This window comes from Triturus cristatus, chromosome 3_1, assembly GCF_964204655.1.
Source record: "Triturus cristatus chromosome 3_1, aTriCri1.1, whole genome shotgun sequence".
In the NCBI taxonomy this organism is placed as follows: Eukaryota; Metazoa; Chordata; class Amphibia; order Caudata; family Salamandridae; genus Triturus; species Triturus cristatus.
The window spans coordinates 949,143,505-949,161,522 of record NC_140583.1 but is presented as its reverse complement, the minus strand read 5'-3'; the positions used below and the strand labels follow the sequence as shown (position 1 = coordinate 949,161,522).

Genomic DNA, 18,018 nt, shown 5'->3' with positions numbered 1-18,018 from the left:
CCCTTAAGCCGAACGGGACTTTCCCTAGCTAGGATTATTGATTTCTCCAAGAACTCATCTATTATGCATGAACTACTATTCTTTAGGGGTTCATCCATGACGTCTTCCTCTGCCCGACTTTACGTCAATGGTAGCATTCCTAAGCACCTTCCAGGTATAAATATTCCTTCCCTTACCATGGCAAACCACGGCACGGTTCGCCACGGCAAGTTCGGAAGAGACCATATCCCAGCCCGACGCACTGACCGGACGCTGTCATCCCTGCTCGCAGAGAATCCAGCTTCCAGTGTTCTGACTCCCTTCGCGGGATGTTAAGAGTTTGAGACCTGGATAGAGATTCCCACCTCTCTCATTCTAAAGGTATGTAGCTGACTAGAACCTAGAGGGACTCTTGGCATACTAAACTTAGTATATACCATACTATAGAAAACAGCACCTACTTCTTACCTGGTACTACACTTAGGTTAGGTACACTGGGGTAGAACTATTTAGAAGCATCAGACTAGTATTCACATTTTAGCCTGTGTCATTTATGTATGTATATATGTCATAGCTAAAAGACAATGCTATTGCAGTATTATTTCTTCTTACTGCTTATGCTGTGTGTATTATATCTTGCTTACTGTCTAACGATTGTAATAGATCATATCTCTTACACGAGAAAGAAGACTGTACAATAAATCCTTTTATTGAAACGCCCCTCTATTTCTGTGTAACTCTGGAGAAACGAAGCATGCACGATTGACTGAGTGAAACTTACCTATTGTTTCCACGATTCTGAGACGCGTTCAGATTCTAAGGGAAACAAAGTTGTCATGTTTATGTGGTTGTCAGAAACTACCTTCTTGTTTATTCGAGAATTTTCTAGTGACCTCTGAGTTAGCTGGCACACACAAGTAATTACGTTTAATGTACTCGATAGGAGCATACGGACCTTAGTCCTATGCAAAAATTATAGTGTATATTATTCCAAGGCGCAGAGCCTATAAGGGAAATAGGAACTACACTACACTAGGATAGGGTAAGGTTCACTACATTTGTCCTGGGGTGCCCTTGGTGCCACTGGCTCTAAAACCCACACCTTTTGCCCAGGTTGAAATTCAACCAGTGCAGCTTTTTGGTCATAGCAGTGCTTCTGAAGCTCCTGGCTGGCCTCAAGATTATTGGATGCCTTTTCCATGCATCTTGTTTGGGTTCTTGGAGAGGCTTCTCCCAACCCTCTTTTACAAGACACTCTGTCCTCACAGGATGGCCAAACAGAAGTTCAAAGGAGGAAAACCCTACTCCCTTCTGTGGCACCTCTCTGTAAGCGAAAAGCAAGAATGGTAAGGGGACAGCCCATCTCCTTTTGAGTTTTTCAGGGAACCTCATAATCATGCCTTTCAATGTCTTGTTGAACCTCTCAACAAGGCCATTGGTTTGTGGGTGATAGGGTGTAGTCAATTTGTACTGAACTCCACACACTTTCCACGTGTTTTAGGTAAGCAGACATGAAGTTGGAACCTCAAGCCACCTCCTTAGGAAACCCTACCCTGGTGAAGATACCAATGAGGGCTTTGGATACTGCAGGAGCTGTAGTCCTAAGGGGAACTGCCTCAGGGTACCCAGTGGCATGATCCACTACCACTAGAATGAATTTGTTCTCTGATGCTGTGGGAGGTTAAAGTGGACCCACTATGTCCACACCTACCCTTTCAAAGGGAACCGCCACCGCAGGTAGTGGTATCAGGGGGGCCTTTGAGTGGCCACCTGTCTTGCCACTGGCCTGACAGGTGACACAGGAGCTGACAAACTCCTTTACTTTTTGGAGGATCTGGGGCCAGTAAAAGTGGCTAACTAGCCTTTCACAAGTCTTGGTTTGTACAGATGTCCAGCTAGGGGGATGTCATGAACTAAAGTTAGGAGAAACTACCTGTACTTCTGAGGGAATACCACTCTCCTAGTGGCTGCAGGTTTGGGGTCTCCGCCTCAGTGTACAGTAGCCCCTTTTCCCAATAAACTCTGTGGGTACCACCAACACATTTTTCCTGTGCAGCAACTAGCTGCCTCAGGCTTTCAAGAGTTGGACAGTCCTGCTGGTTCGGAGGTGCCCCTAGATACCAGATTTAGGGGTGTTACAGGTAGTTAAAAGGCAGGGACGGACCAATTGGTCCCTTCCCTGGGGATACACCCCTTATTATGCCACCCTCCATGGGGGGGGGGGCATGAGCCTGTCCCTGGTTGACTGAGTCCCCCCATCTGCGGGGACAGAGTTGTGCTTCACCTCGCACCTCCCCCATCAGAGGGGTGAAGTTGGCAGAGGTGGCCACACCTCTCTTCCTCACTTGTTTTTCCCGCCGGTTCTCCCGCTTAACGTGGGCGTTAGAACCAGTGGGGACCAGTTACTGAAAGCAGCAAGCGGCCTGGGAAAGCTCACAAAGGCGGCAAGCCTTTTGAAGCTTCCCTTTCGTGAACCCTGCCCATTCTGTACCCTTACACTCTCACACTGCCTTTGCAGGCTGTGTGTTTTGATGCAGAACAAAGTGAAGTCTCGATATGGCACACATCTGTGTGCCATGCCTACAATCTAATGCCCTGGCATAGGTAAGCCACCTCTCTATCTGGGTGCACTATACCAGTGGTGAGTACAGGTAGGTAAAGTGCAGGAACCAATAGGTCCCTGCACTGGGGTGGGTACAGCCCCTATCGTGCCACTCTCCTGTGGGAGGGGGGCAGTAGCCTAGTCCTGATTGGGCAGGGCTTCCCATCTTCAAGATGGCGAGAGCCCGGAGATGTGCTTCACCTCGCCTCCCCCACCTTAGCGGTGGGGTTGCTAGGCTGGCTCATCCCCTGTCCTTATTTGGGGATTCCGGCCAAGCTTCCCGCCAGAGTGGGGGGTTGCAGTGGCCTGGGGAAGCTCACAGAGGCGGCATGCCTTTGAAGCTTCCCCCTGCCCATCCTGGGGGAGGAGATTTAGCACCTCGCCCAGGATGTGAATTGTTGCAGGCCCAGGAAAGCAGGGGCTCTCCTACCCAGGGGTCCAGCAACATGTCTGCTGGGTGGCAGCCTAGGCAGCCTCAGAGCACATGTGGATTGTAGGTTAGGTTTAAGGGGGCACCTCTAAGATGCTCTCTGGGGTGCTTGGTACTTGGTACTTGGTACTGGCATCAGTGTGGGTTTAATGTGCTGAGAAGTTTGATACCAAACTTCCCAGTCTTCAGTGTTGCCATTATGGTGCTGTGGAGTTCGTGTCTGACGAGCTCTCAGCACCATGTACTCTTAAATGGCAGCACTGCACATCGCCCAGGAATGGACCTGGGTACTGTAGGGGCACAGGGCTCCTGCCCCTGTGCCCACACCATTGGCATAGGGCACCCAGCTAGAGGGGTGGCTCATATATGCCATGGCAGTGTAGGTGGTGGGCATGGCACACAGGGATGTGTGCCATGTCGACTCTTTGTTTTGACTTGCACCCAAACACTCAGCCTGCAAAGGCAGTGTGTGTGTGTGTGTAAGGGTACAGGGCCTCTAAGGGTGGCACAATGAGCGCTGCAGCCCTTCGAGGCCTTCCCTGGTCACAAGGCCCTGGGTACCTAGGGTACCATTTACCAGTGGCTGACATGTGGTCAGGGTTTACCAACTTGGGTTTTGTGTTTTTAGGGAAGGAACATAGGGCCTGGGCACCTGATTGGCAGGAGTCCAGGGCACACCCAGTCAAAGTACATTCAGCAATTCAGCAAAAAGTGGGGGCATACATGCAAGAAAGATGGCACTTTCTCACAAGACTGAGCTGCGTTATTTAAAAAAAAAAATTTGCAAGTAGGTGTAGCAATTTAGCCGTGTTTTTGCTCCTATATTACATATAAAAGAGCAAATTCTTGCCTTGTTTTTGGATGAACCCTCAGCTCCCCGCGGAAACATCCCCCAAATAACTGGAGACTGTATTCTGCTTGCAAAAAAAGCACTTGCCCTGGTTCATGAGGAACAAAGTGAGCAAAGGCAAAGAAGCTGCCTTGCTTAAAGTTTCCCTTTAAAGTAATCTGAGAGCTTGCACACACACACACACAAAGGGGGTTGTAGCCTGACCAGGGGGATCAGGTTTCACAACCATCCAAAAGATGAAAAAAACAAGTATTGGCATAGCCAATGGGTCTCGCCTTTGGGACCTTATAAGTGTTTATAGTTGTTTAGTTGTTAGTGGCTATAAAGTAAGTGGGGCACCAGATTAAAAAAGTCTGAAAAATGAGGTCACATGCTGAAACATGGAGAACTTATGGGCAACATCATCAATAGTTGGTGCCCAAACATAAAAATATTATAGAAGCATTGTTTTCCCGATCAATGCACAGTATATACATATAGACTTGCCTAAAACTGCACTACTGTTGTTACAGGCAAGTAATGAATTCATTTCTCAATTACCAGTTTGAATAGATCTCTAACAGTAAGTGCACAATTTGTGGTAAACTTACTGAAAGGGAATTTATTTTGTGGAACAAAGCATATACAACAGTGGCAAACAATAATCTCCAGATGATTCCACTAGCTGGTACATGTGCCTGTAGCTCAATCTTGAGGGCCTGGTCTCTATCCGGAGGTATGTGCACCTCTGCATGATGCCAAAGGGCTGATCACAAGTAACTGGAATTACTGCCCGAACTGAGATTCCAGTGTTATCGGTGGAATACAGCAGTCCTGTGTCCAACAAGCACAACCTGATTGGTGGGAACACAACAGGAGTTGCAGGTTCTCTGGATAAGAAGGGGTTGTGCATTTGTATTAGTTTATTGCGCTTAAATGGCCCCTCCATCAGTGATGCTGTTAATAGATACCACAGCTCTCAGTGCAAGTTGACAGAGGAAGACCCATGGTAGCGACAAAGTACGAGACTGCCGGAGAGACCGTATCCCTTCATTGCAACCTTGCACCTGGAGACTCTCGTGCATGCAAGATGCAGCAACTAGCTTCAGTAGAGCGTGCAGCACAGGACCGCCTTGAAAAAGAGAGTGCGAGCGAAAGAGAGAGTGCGAGCGAAAGAGAGAGTGCGAGCGAAAGAGAGAGTGCGAGCGAAAGGGAGAGTGCGAGCGAAAGGGAGAGTGCGAGCGAAAGGGAGAGTGCGAGCGAAAGGGAGAGTGCGAGCGAAAGGGAGAGTGCGAGCGAAAGGGAGAGTGCGAGCGAAAGGGAGAGTGCGAGCGAAAGGGAGAGTGCGAGCGAAAGGGAGAGTGCGAGCGAAAGGGAGAGTGCGAGCGAAAGGGAGAGTGCGAGCGAAAGGGAGAGTGCGAGCGAAAGGGAGAGTGCGAGCGAAAGGGAGAGTGCGAGCGAAAGGGAGAGTGCGAGCGAAAGGGAGAGTGCGAGCGAAAGGGAGAGTGCGAGCGAAAGGGAGAGTGCGAGCGAAAGGGAGACAGAGCGAGAAAGAGTGCGAGCAAGCATAAGAGCGAGAGAGTGCAAGCGAAGGGGGGGGGTGAAAAAAAAAAGCACGGCCCGCGCTCTGTTTAATGACGCGGCCGCAGTAACCTGAACCCAAGTGGGGGAGGTGTGCTGTGTCTGCCTGCTGGAACTCAAACAAGCAGCAGCTGTTTTTTGAAGCACTCTAGCTTGTGCTAGCCTCCGTCTTGCGGGAGCTAGAAGCGGCAAAGCGAGAGCCATATGCTTTCAATTAGCACACGCGCCGCTGCTCGCTCCCGCAAGGTGGATGCCAGCACGAGTGTGCTTGAAAAGGAGCAGATCGATTTCTAAAGGTCATCTTGTAGTGCAGCCCATGCGCGCTGCCTAGGCAAGACCTAAAAAAGCAAAGCACTTTCCAACTCCAACCACTAGATGGCAGAATATGCACAGTATGTGAATCTAGAAGACGTCTTTGCGGCAAAACAGAAAAGCTAAGGATAAGAGAAGATGCTGCTTCTAATTTAACTTCAGAGACATTTTAAATATAATTGTGAAGCAAAAAGGTGCTTTTTTTTATTTACTGTTGGATAAACATTTGATGGAATTACATAGAATACAAAATAAATAAGAAAAGTGATTGTCCTCCACTTTCACCCAAAAACATCCTTGAGAGTTTACTTTGCGGCCCAACATAGTAGAAATTTTCAAGTGCTTAGAGTGATTAGGAATTCCTAAAAAGCATTTCCATTAAGGCACGTAGATCTCCTTTGAGTCTGTAGTGAGCTAGTCCCCCGAGGTCACAATTTAACCTACCCTTTTCCCTCACTGGTCAATGGCCCACAATGGCATACACGATATGGATGACCAGTTCCTTAGAGTGATAGATGTTTGGATATTTTAAAAGTTTAAAAAAACAATAAGATGAGGAGGCGAATTCCTGCTCACACATCTCAATCTTTTCTGCCAGGGTGGAGTTTATATTTGTATTATCTGTTTTTACTGCATTTTGCTGTTCCTCTGTCACCGCCTTCATAAATTTTAAGAAGCGTCCTGAGTTGGCATAATTCCCCTTTTGAGTAGCAAAGGATGGCAAGAGCTGTTCAGAGCTTGAAACATCAACCAGTGCTTCCTCAGAATTTTTAGCCTTTTACATATACCTATGACTTGCGTCAATGATTCGTCCGATCGAGTGCTCACTCTACATTGTTTGCCGTTTTCTCCATTCATGCATCCGTACCAATAGCATCTTAGTGGGATCAGACCAAAACGCAATCTCAAGATGACATTTCAAAGCAGACTAAAAACATGGAACAAACAATTAAAGAAACGTTGTACGTACTTTGAAGTTCTTCATCCTCTGCAAAGGTAGGATTGTCCATAAGATATTGTTGTGCTTCGGACCATGTAGTACAGTAGGTCACATTAGCCATATTGTCTAAAATGTTTTTTAAGGCCTCCCAATTTCTTTTCCGCAATAGTTTGGCTTGTTCCTGAAATATTGTTAGTAGTTAACAAGTGTTTAACGAGAAAATAAAGTCCAATGATTATGTTCATTACAAGCATCATCTAGAATTTCTCATACATACCGATTACAATTACCTTTTAAATGGCAGTTAGATCTTATCCTAATAAGCAAATAACAAATAGCATGAGAGTGGTAGAGTATAATCCTCAAAGTTGAGCTATTTTGATAAACAATCCAGTTGCGTTCTACCATCCTAGGTGTTCAGCAGCACTTAGAACTATGTGCTGGAATGAAATTACTTTACATACATATGAACAATAAAAACCAACACACAACCAAATTCCTATTTCAAAACCCGCTGGTCTGTAAGGTGGCGAAAGTCTTGCAAAGAGTAGGCAGAGGAAAGATGGGAATCTCATGAGGGCTGGCAACTTAGCTGCTTCTTCATTCAATGCTTCAGCTTAAATTAAATGGCATTATTATAGGAAAACAACGGTTCTGTCGGGTATGAGTAAAACAATTACTTTGTTGAAAAAATGAATCAAGGAAAAGAAGGGAATCAATCAAGTTGACCACACAATCTCAAAGTACAAATCACGATCAGGCTTGATTTGAAGGATGTGATGTCATTCTTTATATATAAATTGCATCATTTATATGAAAGAGCACAAATGACATTTGCAGGGTTACCAAAGTAGTAAACTGTAGAGTAAGTCAGTGAATTTGTGACAAGGTGACATAAGTGACCGAATTGTGCATAATATATACAGTGAACAAATGCAGAAAAAACTTTTTATGTACACAATATACATGAGGAGGGCCAGTATCGAGGAAAATCACAATGACACTGTTTCACGAATAAATCAAAACATATATGGAAAACAGGTCTTGGACTGGTCCTAACAATTATCGTCGACGTTTCAACCCAATGTAAGCGACTTTGAATCGTCATGTAGGGTCTTCATCAGGACATTAAAATAAACGATGGCAACCTGCAAGAGCAAGTAAAGTACGTATCAATACTGTGATGTGTGATTATTTTAATGTGTGGTCCCGAATAATAAATGCCATCACTCACCTAGCCAGTGGTCTAGGATGGCCTGGCAGACAAACGTTCACGCGTAGAAATACAGAGCGCCTCATCCGATGTAATCTCTGTAAGTCAAAGTAAAGCGCGTGATGCCGTCAATAACCAACACAGAGACTGCGTCTTTAAAATGTGAGGTTACGAATAAGGGTTAGTAGACTACAAGAAATAACCTCTATTTAAACCGATTCGGGAAATCAAGCGCTGCAATCATCGGTTTACGGAAAACAACTTCAGTGCTCAAAGAGACGCTCACCTTAACCGGCGTTGTTCTTTTAAGTAAGGACGACTCCGGTGAATCAAATACGTCGGAACCGATCCGAGATATAATTCCTATTATTATCTGGAAGGATAAACATTCAATGAGGAAATGTTCACGACCGGGTAGAGCCGAGAGCACTGGATTGGGGAGGAATTGCTTACTTGGGAAGAGAAGGAGCAAAGCGATCACGACTCACGCTGCAGCACCTCCTGTCTCAGTCGGAGGAAGCCGCAACTGACAGACAGGCTGCTACATGAAGGTGAGCGGGGCAGTCCTGTCTGACGTAGACAGAGTGACGTGTCAGGAGGGTTGCCTAGCAACCACGGTCGCTTCGGGGAACTGAGGCAGCTGGGGCAGAGCGCGCGCTATGCTGACGTAAACTGACAGGCAATATGTCAATCAGCAGAGTTAACTTAATTAATCTGCGAACGGACAGTTCTTGCGCATTAGAGATGGTTATGTGGAGATGTGCAGTAATGCTAGGACGTGTGGGCTACTCTCGCACGTAGGAGGTGATGAGGCAAGTGTACAGGGTTCATGGAGAAGTATAGTTGCCCCATCTCCATGAACCCTGTATTGCATAACCTTAGGCTCATCTGCAGTCTGTATATACGAAGCGACCGTGGTTGCTAGGCAACCCTCCCGACACGTCACTCTGTCTACGTCAGACAGGACTGCCCCGCTCACCTTCATGTAGCAGCCTGTCTGTCAGTTGCGGCTTCCTCCGACTGAGACAGGAGGTGCTGCAGCGTGAGTCGTGATCGCTTTGCTCCTTCTCTTCCCAAGTAAGCAATTCCTCCCCAATCCAGTGCTCTCGGCTCTACCCGGTCGTGAACATTTCCTCATTGAATGTTTATCCTTCCAGATAATAATAGGAATTATATCTCGGATCGGTTCCGACGTATTTGATTCACCGGAGTCGGCCTTACTTAAAAGAACAACGCCGGTTAAGGTGAGCGTCTCTTTGAGCACTGAAGTTGTTTTCCGTAAACCGATGATTGCAGCGCTTGGTTTCCCGAATCGGTTTAAATAGAGGTTATTTCTTGTAGTCTACTAACCCTTATTCGTAATCTCACATTTTAAAGACGCAGTCTCTGTGTTGGTTATTGACGGCATCACGCGCTTTACTTTGACTTACAGAGATTACATCGGATGAGGCGCTCTGTATTTCTACGCGTGACCGTTTGTCTGCCAGGCCATCCTAGACCACTGGCTAGGTGAGTGATGGCATTTATTATTCGGGACCACACATTAAAATAATCACACATCACAGTATTGATACGTACTTTACTTGCTCTTGCAGGTTGCCATCGTTTATTTTAATGTCCTGATGAAGACCCTACATGACGATTCAAAGTCGCTTACATTGGGTTGAAACGTCGACGATAATTGTTAGGACCAGTCCAAGACCTGTTTTCCATATATGTTTTGATTTATTCGTGAAACAGTGTCATTGTGATTTTCCTCGATACTGGCCCTCCTCATGTATATTGTGTACATAAAAAGTTTTTTCTGCATTTGTTCACTGTATATATTATGCACAATTCGGTCACTTATGTCACCTTGTCACAAATTCACTGACTTACTCTACAGTTTACTACTTTGGTAACCCAGCAAATGTCATTTGTGCTCTTTCATATAAATGATGCAATTTATATATAAAGAATGACATCACATCCTTCAAATCAAGCCTGATCGTGATTTGTACTTTGAGATTGTGTGGTCAACTTGATTGATTCCCTTCTTTTCCTGGATTCATTTTTTCAACAAAGTAATTGTTTTACTCATACCCGACAGAACCATTGTTTTCCTATAATAATCTTACCCAGGTTCTGAGGGACACAGGGTCACCCCATTGTTTATATATTATAAATTAAATGGCAGCCAGGTCATATACGCAGCCAAAATTACTCTGACTGATGCAGTTCTGACAGTCCTGAGCAAGGCAATCTACTACAGAACACTGACAGAACTTTGTACAAAGACACCACAGACGCCCATTATTAAGTGTAATGCACAATTCAATTGTCACCAACTAGCAGTATATACATACAAAAGTCCCACTACACAACATCTTTATCGTTCAATACACTGTAGACATACCACTTAGTTAGGAATCAACAAACTCTCAATAGCAGTCCCTCACACTTTAAAACAAATAATCAAGTTAGCACATAAGCACCAGAAACAGACTTAATAAAAAAGCAATTTTTTGACCTTTTATAAAGATTTCAGCAACCATCAATTTCGGTCTGGGGGTAGAATAAAAAAAAAAAACGGTGAGAACCTAGATCAATGGCAGGATGAGGGTCATTAAAGTATAATTAACATGAAATCTGAGTATAGAAAGTGTGGTTACAAGCCACTTCTGTTGCTATCGTACAGCTGAAATAAAGAGATACCAATCTGAAAAGTTAAAAGATGACCCCTCCCGTACTCTACAGGGCACCCTCAGATGGACTGGACACAACTGCGAGAGTCCTGGGGCAGCGATATTGGCCCGCTGCATTCCTTGGATTCTTCATGCAAGGGCAGCAAGTTGTGTTAATGAAGTTCAGACTGCTGCTGCCAGACCGACTCAAGGAAAGGCCTGGACGGGCCGCGAGGTTAGACCATAGTATAGCTGCAATGGAGCTTTAGTTGAAACTCAAAAGGAACTTCAGCTCTTTGCCAAAGAGGCACTGATGTGCTACAGTGCACACATTCTAAATGTGAGCCCTAAATCAGAATAAAACAAATGGCTGGTCAGCAAGGAAGGAGGAGTCAAATTGAAATAGGTGTGGGCTAGATGCAGAAAAGGTCAAATCCTAAGGATTCCTACTACGAATCTCTTCTCAGACACTTAGTCCTCCCTGGTATAGAACATGTTACTTACTGTTGGTAGCACTCTTTCTAATGGATGGTCCAGCTCCCCAATATGAGCCATCCACGCACAGACTGGATCCAGAAACCTTTCTATGCCATACCACCTCACCAGCCTCAGGTAGACCTAGTCATCAAAGCCGCAATAACTTTTTAGGGTGTTACGCCTCACTGTACAATAAGTTATGCATCAGTGATTACTTTGTAAACCGGATACCCGTACCAAAAGAGGCCTGAATATGGCTCTTTCCTCCATGGCTGTGCAGCAGTTACAGGCTTCACACGCCCTCTTAGTTTGTAGGTAATTATATATTTTCCGTGTTTCTCATTAGCTGTCATTCACACCTTATTGTGCGATTGTGAGGCACACTTAAGGTCTCATCTGTTTTCATTGCCCTCAGATTGCATTAGTCGTATTTGTAAGATTCATGGACAGTATTAATGTCCCAACACCACACTCAAAGGCGGTTATTGTTAGGGCGTTGGCTCTTGGGCTTAATTGCCCCCCTACCGTCTTGATATGACGTTATTTAAATGAGTTTCCTATTACAATACCCGCCCCCGAACATTCATGTATGTATCATTCCTCTGTAACGGTCTGGTATTGACTTGTACCCCTGGGATAGGTTCTCGTTTTAGTCCAATGATTCTCACATATGGCCACGTGACCTCCCGCCCGAAGCTTGTGTCTCAAACTTTTATGAACCTATCATGGATCATTTACAGAGGCACAAACTTTGTCTGGCATTTTAATTTTATGCCAGCCATCGATTCATTTCAAAGGTATGTTGCAACCCAATAGTACCCATGCCTATATCAGATGCATATGATCTAAAGACTTGACGGAGCTAACAGCCTTGCATTTATATGAATTCATTTGTTTCAGAGACTGTTTCTAGCAGCGTCGACATTGTTCTATAAGACTATTAATTTTGCTACGATACAGGGTATCGTTCATATTTTCTTTGTCAGATTAGGCACTTCCGGCCATTTCTTTTCATCTTATTCTATTCATTACTTGATGGACAATTTTCCTTATTTTAAGGTCAGCAACTTTCCGGATCTACAGATGCCCTCGAGGGTGATCCTTGGAACAAATAACACATCCATTTTAATTGGTTCTGGTGAGCATAGCCATGCTATTTAACATATGGATCTTGTGGTTGTATACTTTCTTCACTTGTATTCACGAGAAACTCAATATTCGATCATTATCTTGGGATTTATTTTCAGATCCGAAACTATCATCTTCATAAAGCACTGCTACTCTTTTCTTTGTCTTCACAAAGTTTGTTGCATGGGTATTCTAGTTTTTCCATTGGTATGGGCATACCACAGATATTCTCATTTAAGAGAGATGTTATTTACTCAATGTACCTTTGTCTTATTTTTGTAGATCAAGCTTTATATAATGTGGTTTTCTTGATGAAGGCGCCATGTTTGCCGAAACGCGCATCGCTACCTTGTAGAACCAGCACCACATTAATTTATTACATTTAATGTTTGTTCTCTTTTGTACTTGTGTGGCTTGTTATCTGCCATTCATATATGTACTGTTTCTAGTTTGTGATGTCTCTCGCACCTTAAGTGAATATCTATATGTACATTGTGCGATCATGAGATCAAAAAATGTATAGTTGTAATATCACCAATATATATATAATTTCCGGTGACAGCGATGACATTCGTTTGTCATTAATACATGTTCGATTGATTGATATATTTTGAGCCACCTTTTTAATTTTTTACTAATTAAAAAACATTTGTTTTTTTTACTGCATGGTACATTGAGTTCATTGTTACCATTGTTCAAACTGAGGTCTGCTACAACTCGAGTGACCCATATGTTGCCTAGTAATTTTGTACTGTCAATTGTGCAGCATTTACAGCCGCACAAGACCTTGACCCTCGAGAAGAGAAAGACACCCTGCTCTTGCGCTCCCAAAGGTCTTTAAACCTCCAGTGCACCATCTCCAAAAGGGAATAATCTCATTCTCTGAAGGCAAGGAACTCACCCTCCCTGCCCTGCTGCTGCTCCTTGCAGAGCATTCAGGTAAAGAGTGACTAAATAAAAGGTGTCTTCGCTGATTGAACCGGTTAGGGCAATATCTTGTGGGAGCACAGTTTACCCAGGGACACAATGATTATGGCTAGCCAAGATAATTCCTTTATGCGTTAGACTCAGAGTAGAGAGGTCAAGCAGTTCACCCTAACTTACTTTAAGAGGGGAAGGGAGTTGGAGTCTCTGGTTGCTACAACACAGCAAATAACACTCAATAACCTATCTCCAGTCAGTAGTCCACTTCAGAAAAAGTACTCTCCCAGTAAATATTACAGTAAAAGCAAAAAATACAATCCCAAACTATTCTATCTTCCTAGATCTACATATCAACTTTTTTTTACCACTGGCCTGATGACTAATATTATTCATACACACCTTAAATCGAGTTGATTTGAAAATGTTCACAACTGAAATTTCTACCAGTTTGAGCTGATTGTCACTACCGGCATGTGAGATGCACTCCTATGTATCAATTTCATACTTATCTGATGCTTTAAACAAGTGACTTACATTTGGTAAAGCCTTATCTAGTAGAGACTAGCTTTAAAAAAACATATATATGTTATTTGGCATTTAAGTCATGTACTATTACCTCAGATTAGCGTGTAGGTTTTCAGAATATAGGCGTTCCAACATTTAAGCCCCACATGGCACGCACCACACATTGCGTAAAACTCAAGAGATATGGAAAAATCAATACAGCAAATAGCAGCATAGGTTCAAATCACTTATACATAGTTCCTTTGCGCCCAGTGAAACAGAAAATCAACAGTGCTGAGCTCGTGCCTTTACCCCCTCAATAGCCAGCTCACCTGGGTGTGCTATCCAAAAGGCATTAGGCGTCTCCGACAATATAGATGTAAGACAATGGGAAGGGGGAGAAGGTGGAGGAACCATAACGAAATAAACTGAACAACCACTAAACAGCTTTTAAACGATGTCTCCAGGGGCAGAGCGGGGCAGGGACCAACCAGTCCACAAATGTATGTATGTGCATTATCACCGGAAACATCCGTCAACTATCTCAGGTCATATGGCGACAGTGACCATCCAAACAGAGTCCGGGACAGTGGGTAGAGACAGTAAGTGGCTGCACCATGCATATAGCTAGTGGGGGGTTTGCCGGTTCCATAATTCCGAATGGCGTATGCCCTGGGTTACTGCTACTCATTCACCAACACCACTATCCCCATCCATATCCCTCTCTGCGCAAAGTCTTCTGGGGCTCCTCAATCAGGTTCGTCCAGTTCAGAGTCTGTGTCCTGGGTGTTCCCAGCTTGCAAAGACCTCCATTGACTGCTTGGCCTATGGACATCTGCGCATCCCCCTCCTGAGTGCCTATCCCTCCGCTTCTGCCCAGGCCATGATGTCCCTTTTCCTAGTCTCTAGCTTCAGCAGTCCGTCTGACGTGCACGCCATTGCTATTCTACAGCGAGCTAAGGCCAGCGCCATTTCAATGAATCTAGAGCCCACCTTACACGCCTTGGGCTTAGGGAAGCCTCCACAAGAGACAGATCAGTATTGTACAGGGAAGGGTGCGTCCCAATGTGGTCCAAAGCCGCTGTAGGATCGCGTTCCAAAAGAACTTCAGGGCTGGACAAACCCAAGTTATATGGCAAAAGTCAGCGTCAAGCTTTCCTCCATGCACGATCTGTAGTCTGTGTGGCATAAGGTACATCATATGTGAATAGTTAAACTGAATATATTTGAGCCTGGTATTGCGGAAGACCCTCTTGAAGTATGTGACTGCCCTTGCCCATTCCTTACCTGTAATATGTCCCAGTATCGCTTCCTAAAGAGTCCTCAGTGTCTCGAAGCGTTTCCTTCCCATCTCATTCAGCGCTCGATAGAACCATGTGACCAAGTGTCAGGCAGAGCCCATTGACAGAAGGAGTCGAAGGACCTTGTGAGGTGTGGGTTTTTCTAACCCCTTGGCCCACAGATCCACGAACGTCGGCACTAGAGCTTCATAGGGCAGAAATTGACTCCTGGGCAGGGCAGGGCGTGTGTGTGTCTGGCAGGTCCTGTCTCAGCTGCCCGGGACTATAACAGGCGATAATGCTAAATCTGGCGGGCAGAATTTGTCACAGTCCTGGTGCAAACCCACCTGGGGTCTGGGAGGGGTGCAGGGGGGGACTGTTTGATTCCAGACTGTGCGTTTTTCATAGTGTCAATCAGCAGCTCATGGTACAGGTAGGTAGTGCCAGGAGGCAAGGTCCAAGCCAGGATGAGGCGCTAAAAGCGGGTCCTCTGTCCAGGAGTCACAGGTTGCTCTGTGGCCTCTCCCAGGAGTTCATTGAGGAGCCTTGCAGCTCAGTGCCTGGCTCCCAGCCGTGGTCCAAGCCAGGTCCTCATGTGTTGCTTGGGCTCCACAACCCCTCTGTCCTTACTTAGTAGCCACATCGCCAGGCCAGCACAGTGAACTGGCATGTCGGGGTTCAATACTCAAGGGCAACGTTCTGAGCCATAGGTTGCATGGCGACCTTCAGGCTCCCAAGCTGCGATGATTCGCGCACGGTCAGGGGAGGAAGTAATCAGGCTGGGCCTAGCAGGCAGTGATCGGGCTGCAGAGCACGCCCCCCCTTGGTCAGAGGCACGTGGGCAAAGGGCACCAGCAAGGTAGACCCTCCCACGGCTCACCACAGCGCCGGAGTCATTTTGCCACCAAGCGGAGCAGACACCAGTCTCAGCAGGCCTCCATATTCAGCTCCGCCCCAGGCAAACAGGTCAGTAGGAGCATGACATGTAGTCAGGCGTCAGTGCCCAAAGAAGGGCCGACGAGGTCGCCTCTTTGTCCCTGGGCGCAGCCTCTACTCTGCACAGAATTCTACTAGATTTCGGGGCTTTACAGGTAGTGTGAAAAAGTGGCTCTGTATATACTGTTCCCAAATAGGTACAGTGTGTACAGAGTCCACCGTCCCCAGAGGTTAAAGTTAGATATAACCTTACTCTCTAAAGTGGTAGCTTGGTCGAGCAGTAAGGCAGTATCAGAGGACAGTGTAAAGCATTTGTTGCACACACTCAACAACTGAACTCCAGGCCAATGGTTTATATAAAAAATATATGGCTGTTGTTTTAGAACCAACAATAGGTATCAAAATATACTGTCTCAGAATGAGATGCTTTAGTTTTTGCAGATAATAGTTACAGTTTTGTTGCAATAGGCAACACAATTTCAAACACAATAATACATTGAGCTCAATGTGAATTTTAAGTTATTTGCAATTGATTACTTTCAGGATAACTTTACTAACTCCAGGACTGGATCCTAGATTCAGTCCTGGGACAGTTCGTATTAGTTACTGTTGTGATTTTTAAGCAATATTTTGCTATTTTAAAAGTTGACACTTAAAAACTTTTGCTAATCAAATTACCAATGTTAGCCTATGGAAGGAAATTCACTTAGCAGGTAAGTGGAGTTATGGTTACTTTTTCTAGGTCAGTGTTGTATCCTAGATCCAGCACTAGTGTATCACCTTTAAAAGTTTGCAAAATCGACATTAGAAATTTGATAGGAAAACAGTCAATGGTTCCCTATGGAAGAAACTTCAATTTACGGGTAAAGTATGTTCACGTTACTTTTGTAATCCAGGGCTGGTCTCCTAGGCTCAGTACTGGGACCTCTATCCAAAACAGGTAAGTAATTACGTTTTCACAGTTGGTACGATTTTTAAAGAATATTTGTAGTTGGCAAAAATCGACACTTAAAAGAAATTTCACAGAAAAACAGTCAATGATTTCCTATGGAAGAAAATTGGGTTAGTGGTAAGTACGGTTGGGAGTACTTTTCAGGGTCAGTGCTGGGCACCAAGATCCAGCAATGGGCTCTCTCCTAAGAGCAGGTGAGTATTTTCGTTTTCGTTACTCGGTTGATTTTAGGTGAATATTTAAAGTTTTAGAAACTCCACACTTAGAAGAAATTTCTGAAGAAACCTGTGTGAGAAAGTGCCATCTTTCTTGCATGGTATGCCCCCACATTTTGCTGAATTGCTGAATGTACTTTGACTGAGTGTGCCCTGGACTCCTGCCAATCAGGTGCCCAGGGCCTATGTTCCTTCCCTAAACCAAACCAAACCCAAATTGGCAAATCCTAGCCACATGTCAGCCCCTGGTAAATGGTACCCTAGGTACCCAGGGCTTTGTGACCAGGGAAGAACTCTAAGAGCTGCAGCACTCCTTGTGCCACCCTTGGAGGCCCTGTACCCTTACACACACACACTGCCTTTGCAGGCTGAGTGTTTGGGTGCAAGACAAAAACAAAGTCGATATGGCACACATCCCTGTGTGCCATGCCCATCACCTACACTGCCATGGCATACATCAGTCACCCCTCTAACTGGGTGCCTTATGCCAATGGTGTGGGCACAGGAGCAGGAGCCCTGTGCCCCTACAGTGCCCAGGCCCATTCCTGAGCCCTGTAAGTGCAGTGCTGCCATTTAAGAGTACATGGTGCTGAGAGCTCGTCAAACACGAGCTCCAAAGCACCATAATGACAACACTAAAGACTGAGAAGTTTGGTATCAAACTTCTCAGCACATTAAACCCACACTGATGCCAGTGTGAGATTTAATGTACCCAGCACCCCAGAGGGCATCTTAGAGGTGCCCCCGTAAATAACCTACAATCCACGTGTGCTCTGAGGCTGCCTAGGCTGCCACCCAGCAGACATGTTGCTGGACCCCTGGGTAGGAGAGCCCCTGCTCTCCTGGTCCTGCAACAATGCACATCCTGGGCGAGGTGCTAAATCTCCTCCCCCAGGATGGGCAGGGGGAAGCTTCAAAGGCATGCCGCCTCTGTGAGCTTCCCCATGCCCCTGCAACCCCCCACTCTGGCGGGAAGCTTTGGCCGGAAACCCCAAAAAAGGACAGGGGATGTGCCAGCCTGCCAACCCCACCCCTCAGGTGGGGGAAGCGAGG

At 45.4% G+C, this 18,018-nt stretch overlaps 1 protein-coding gene across 4 annotated transcripts in view; it reads right to left on the bottom strand.

The window, feature by feature from the left end:
- The window catches only part of PRPF40A (pre-mRNA processing factor 40A), an 827,412-nt gene that overhangs the window by 434,490 nt on the left and 374,904 nt on the right, over positions 1-18,018 (bottom strand). For all 4 annotated transcript variants that reach the window (XM_085645530.1, XM_085645532.1, XM_085645531.1 and 1 more), the window contains exon 16: positions 6,704-6,854. In XM_085645530.1, coding sequence (XP_085501656.1) covers positions 6,704-6,854 — 151 coding nt within the window. The remainder of the gene's footprint in view (positions 1-6,703; positions 6,855-18,018) is intronic.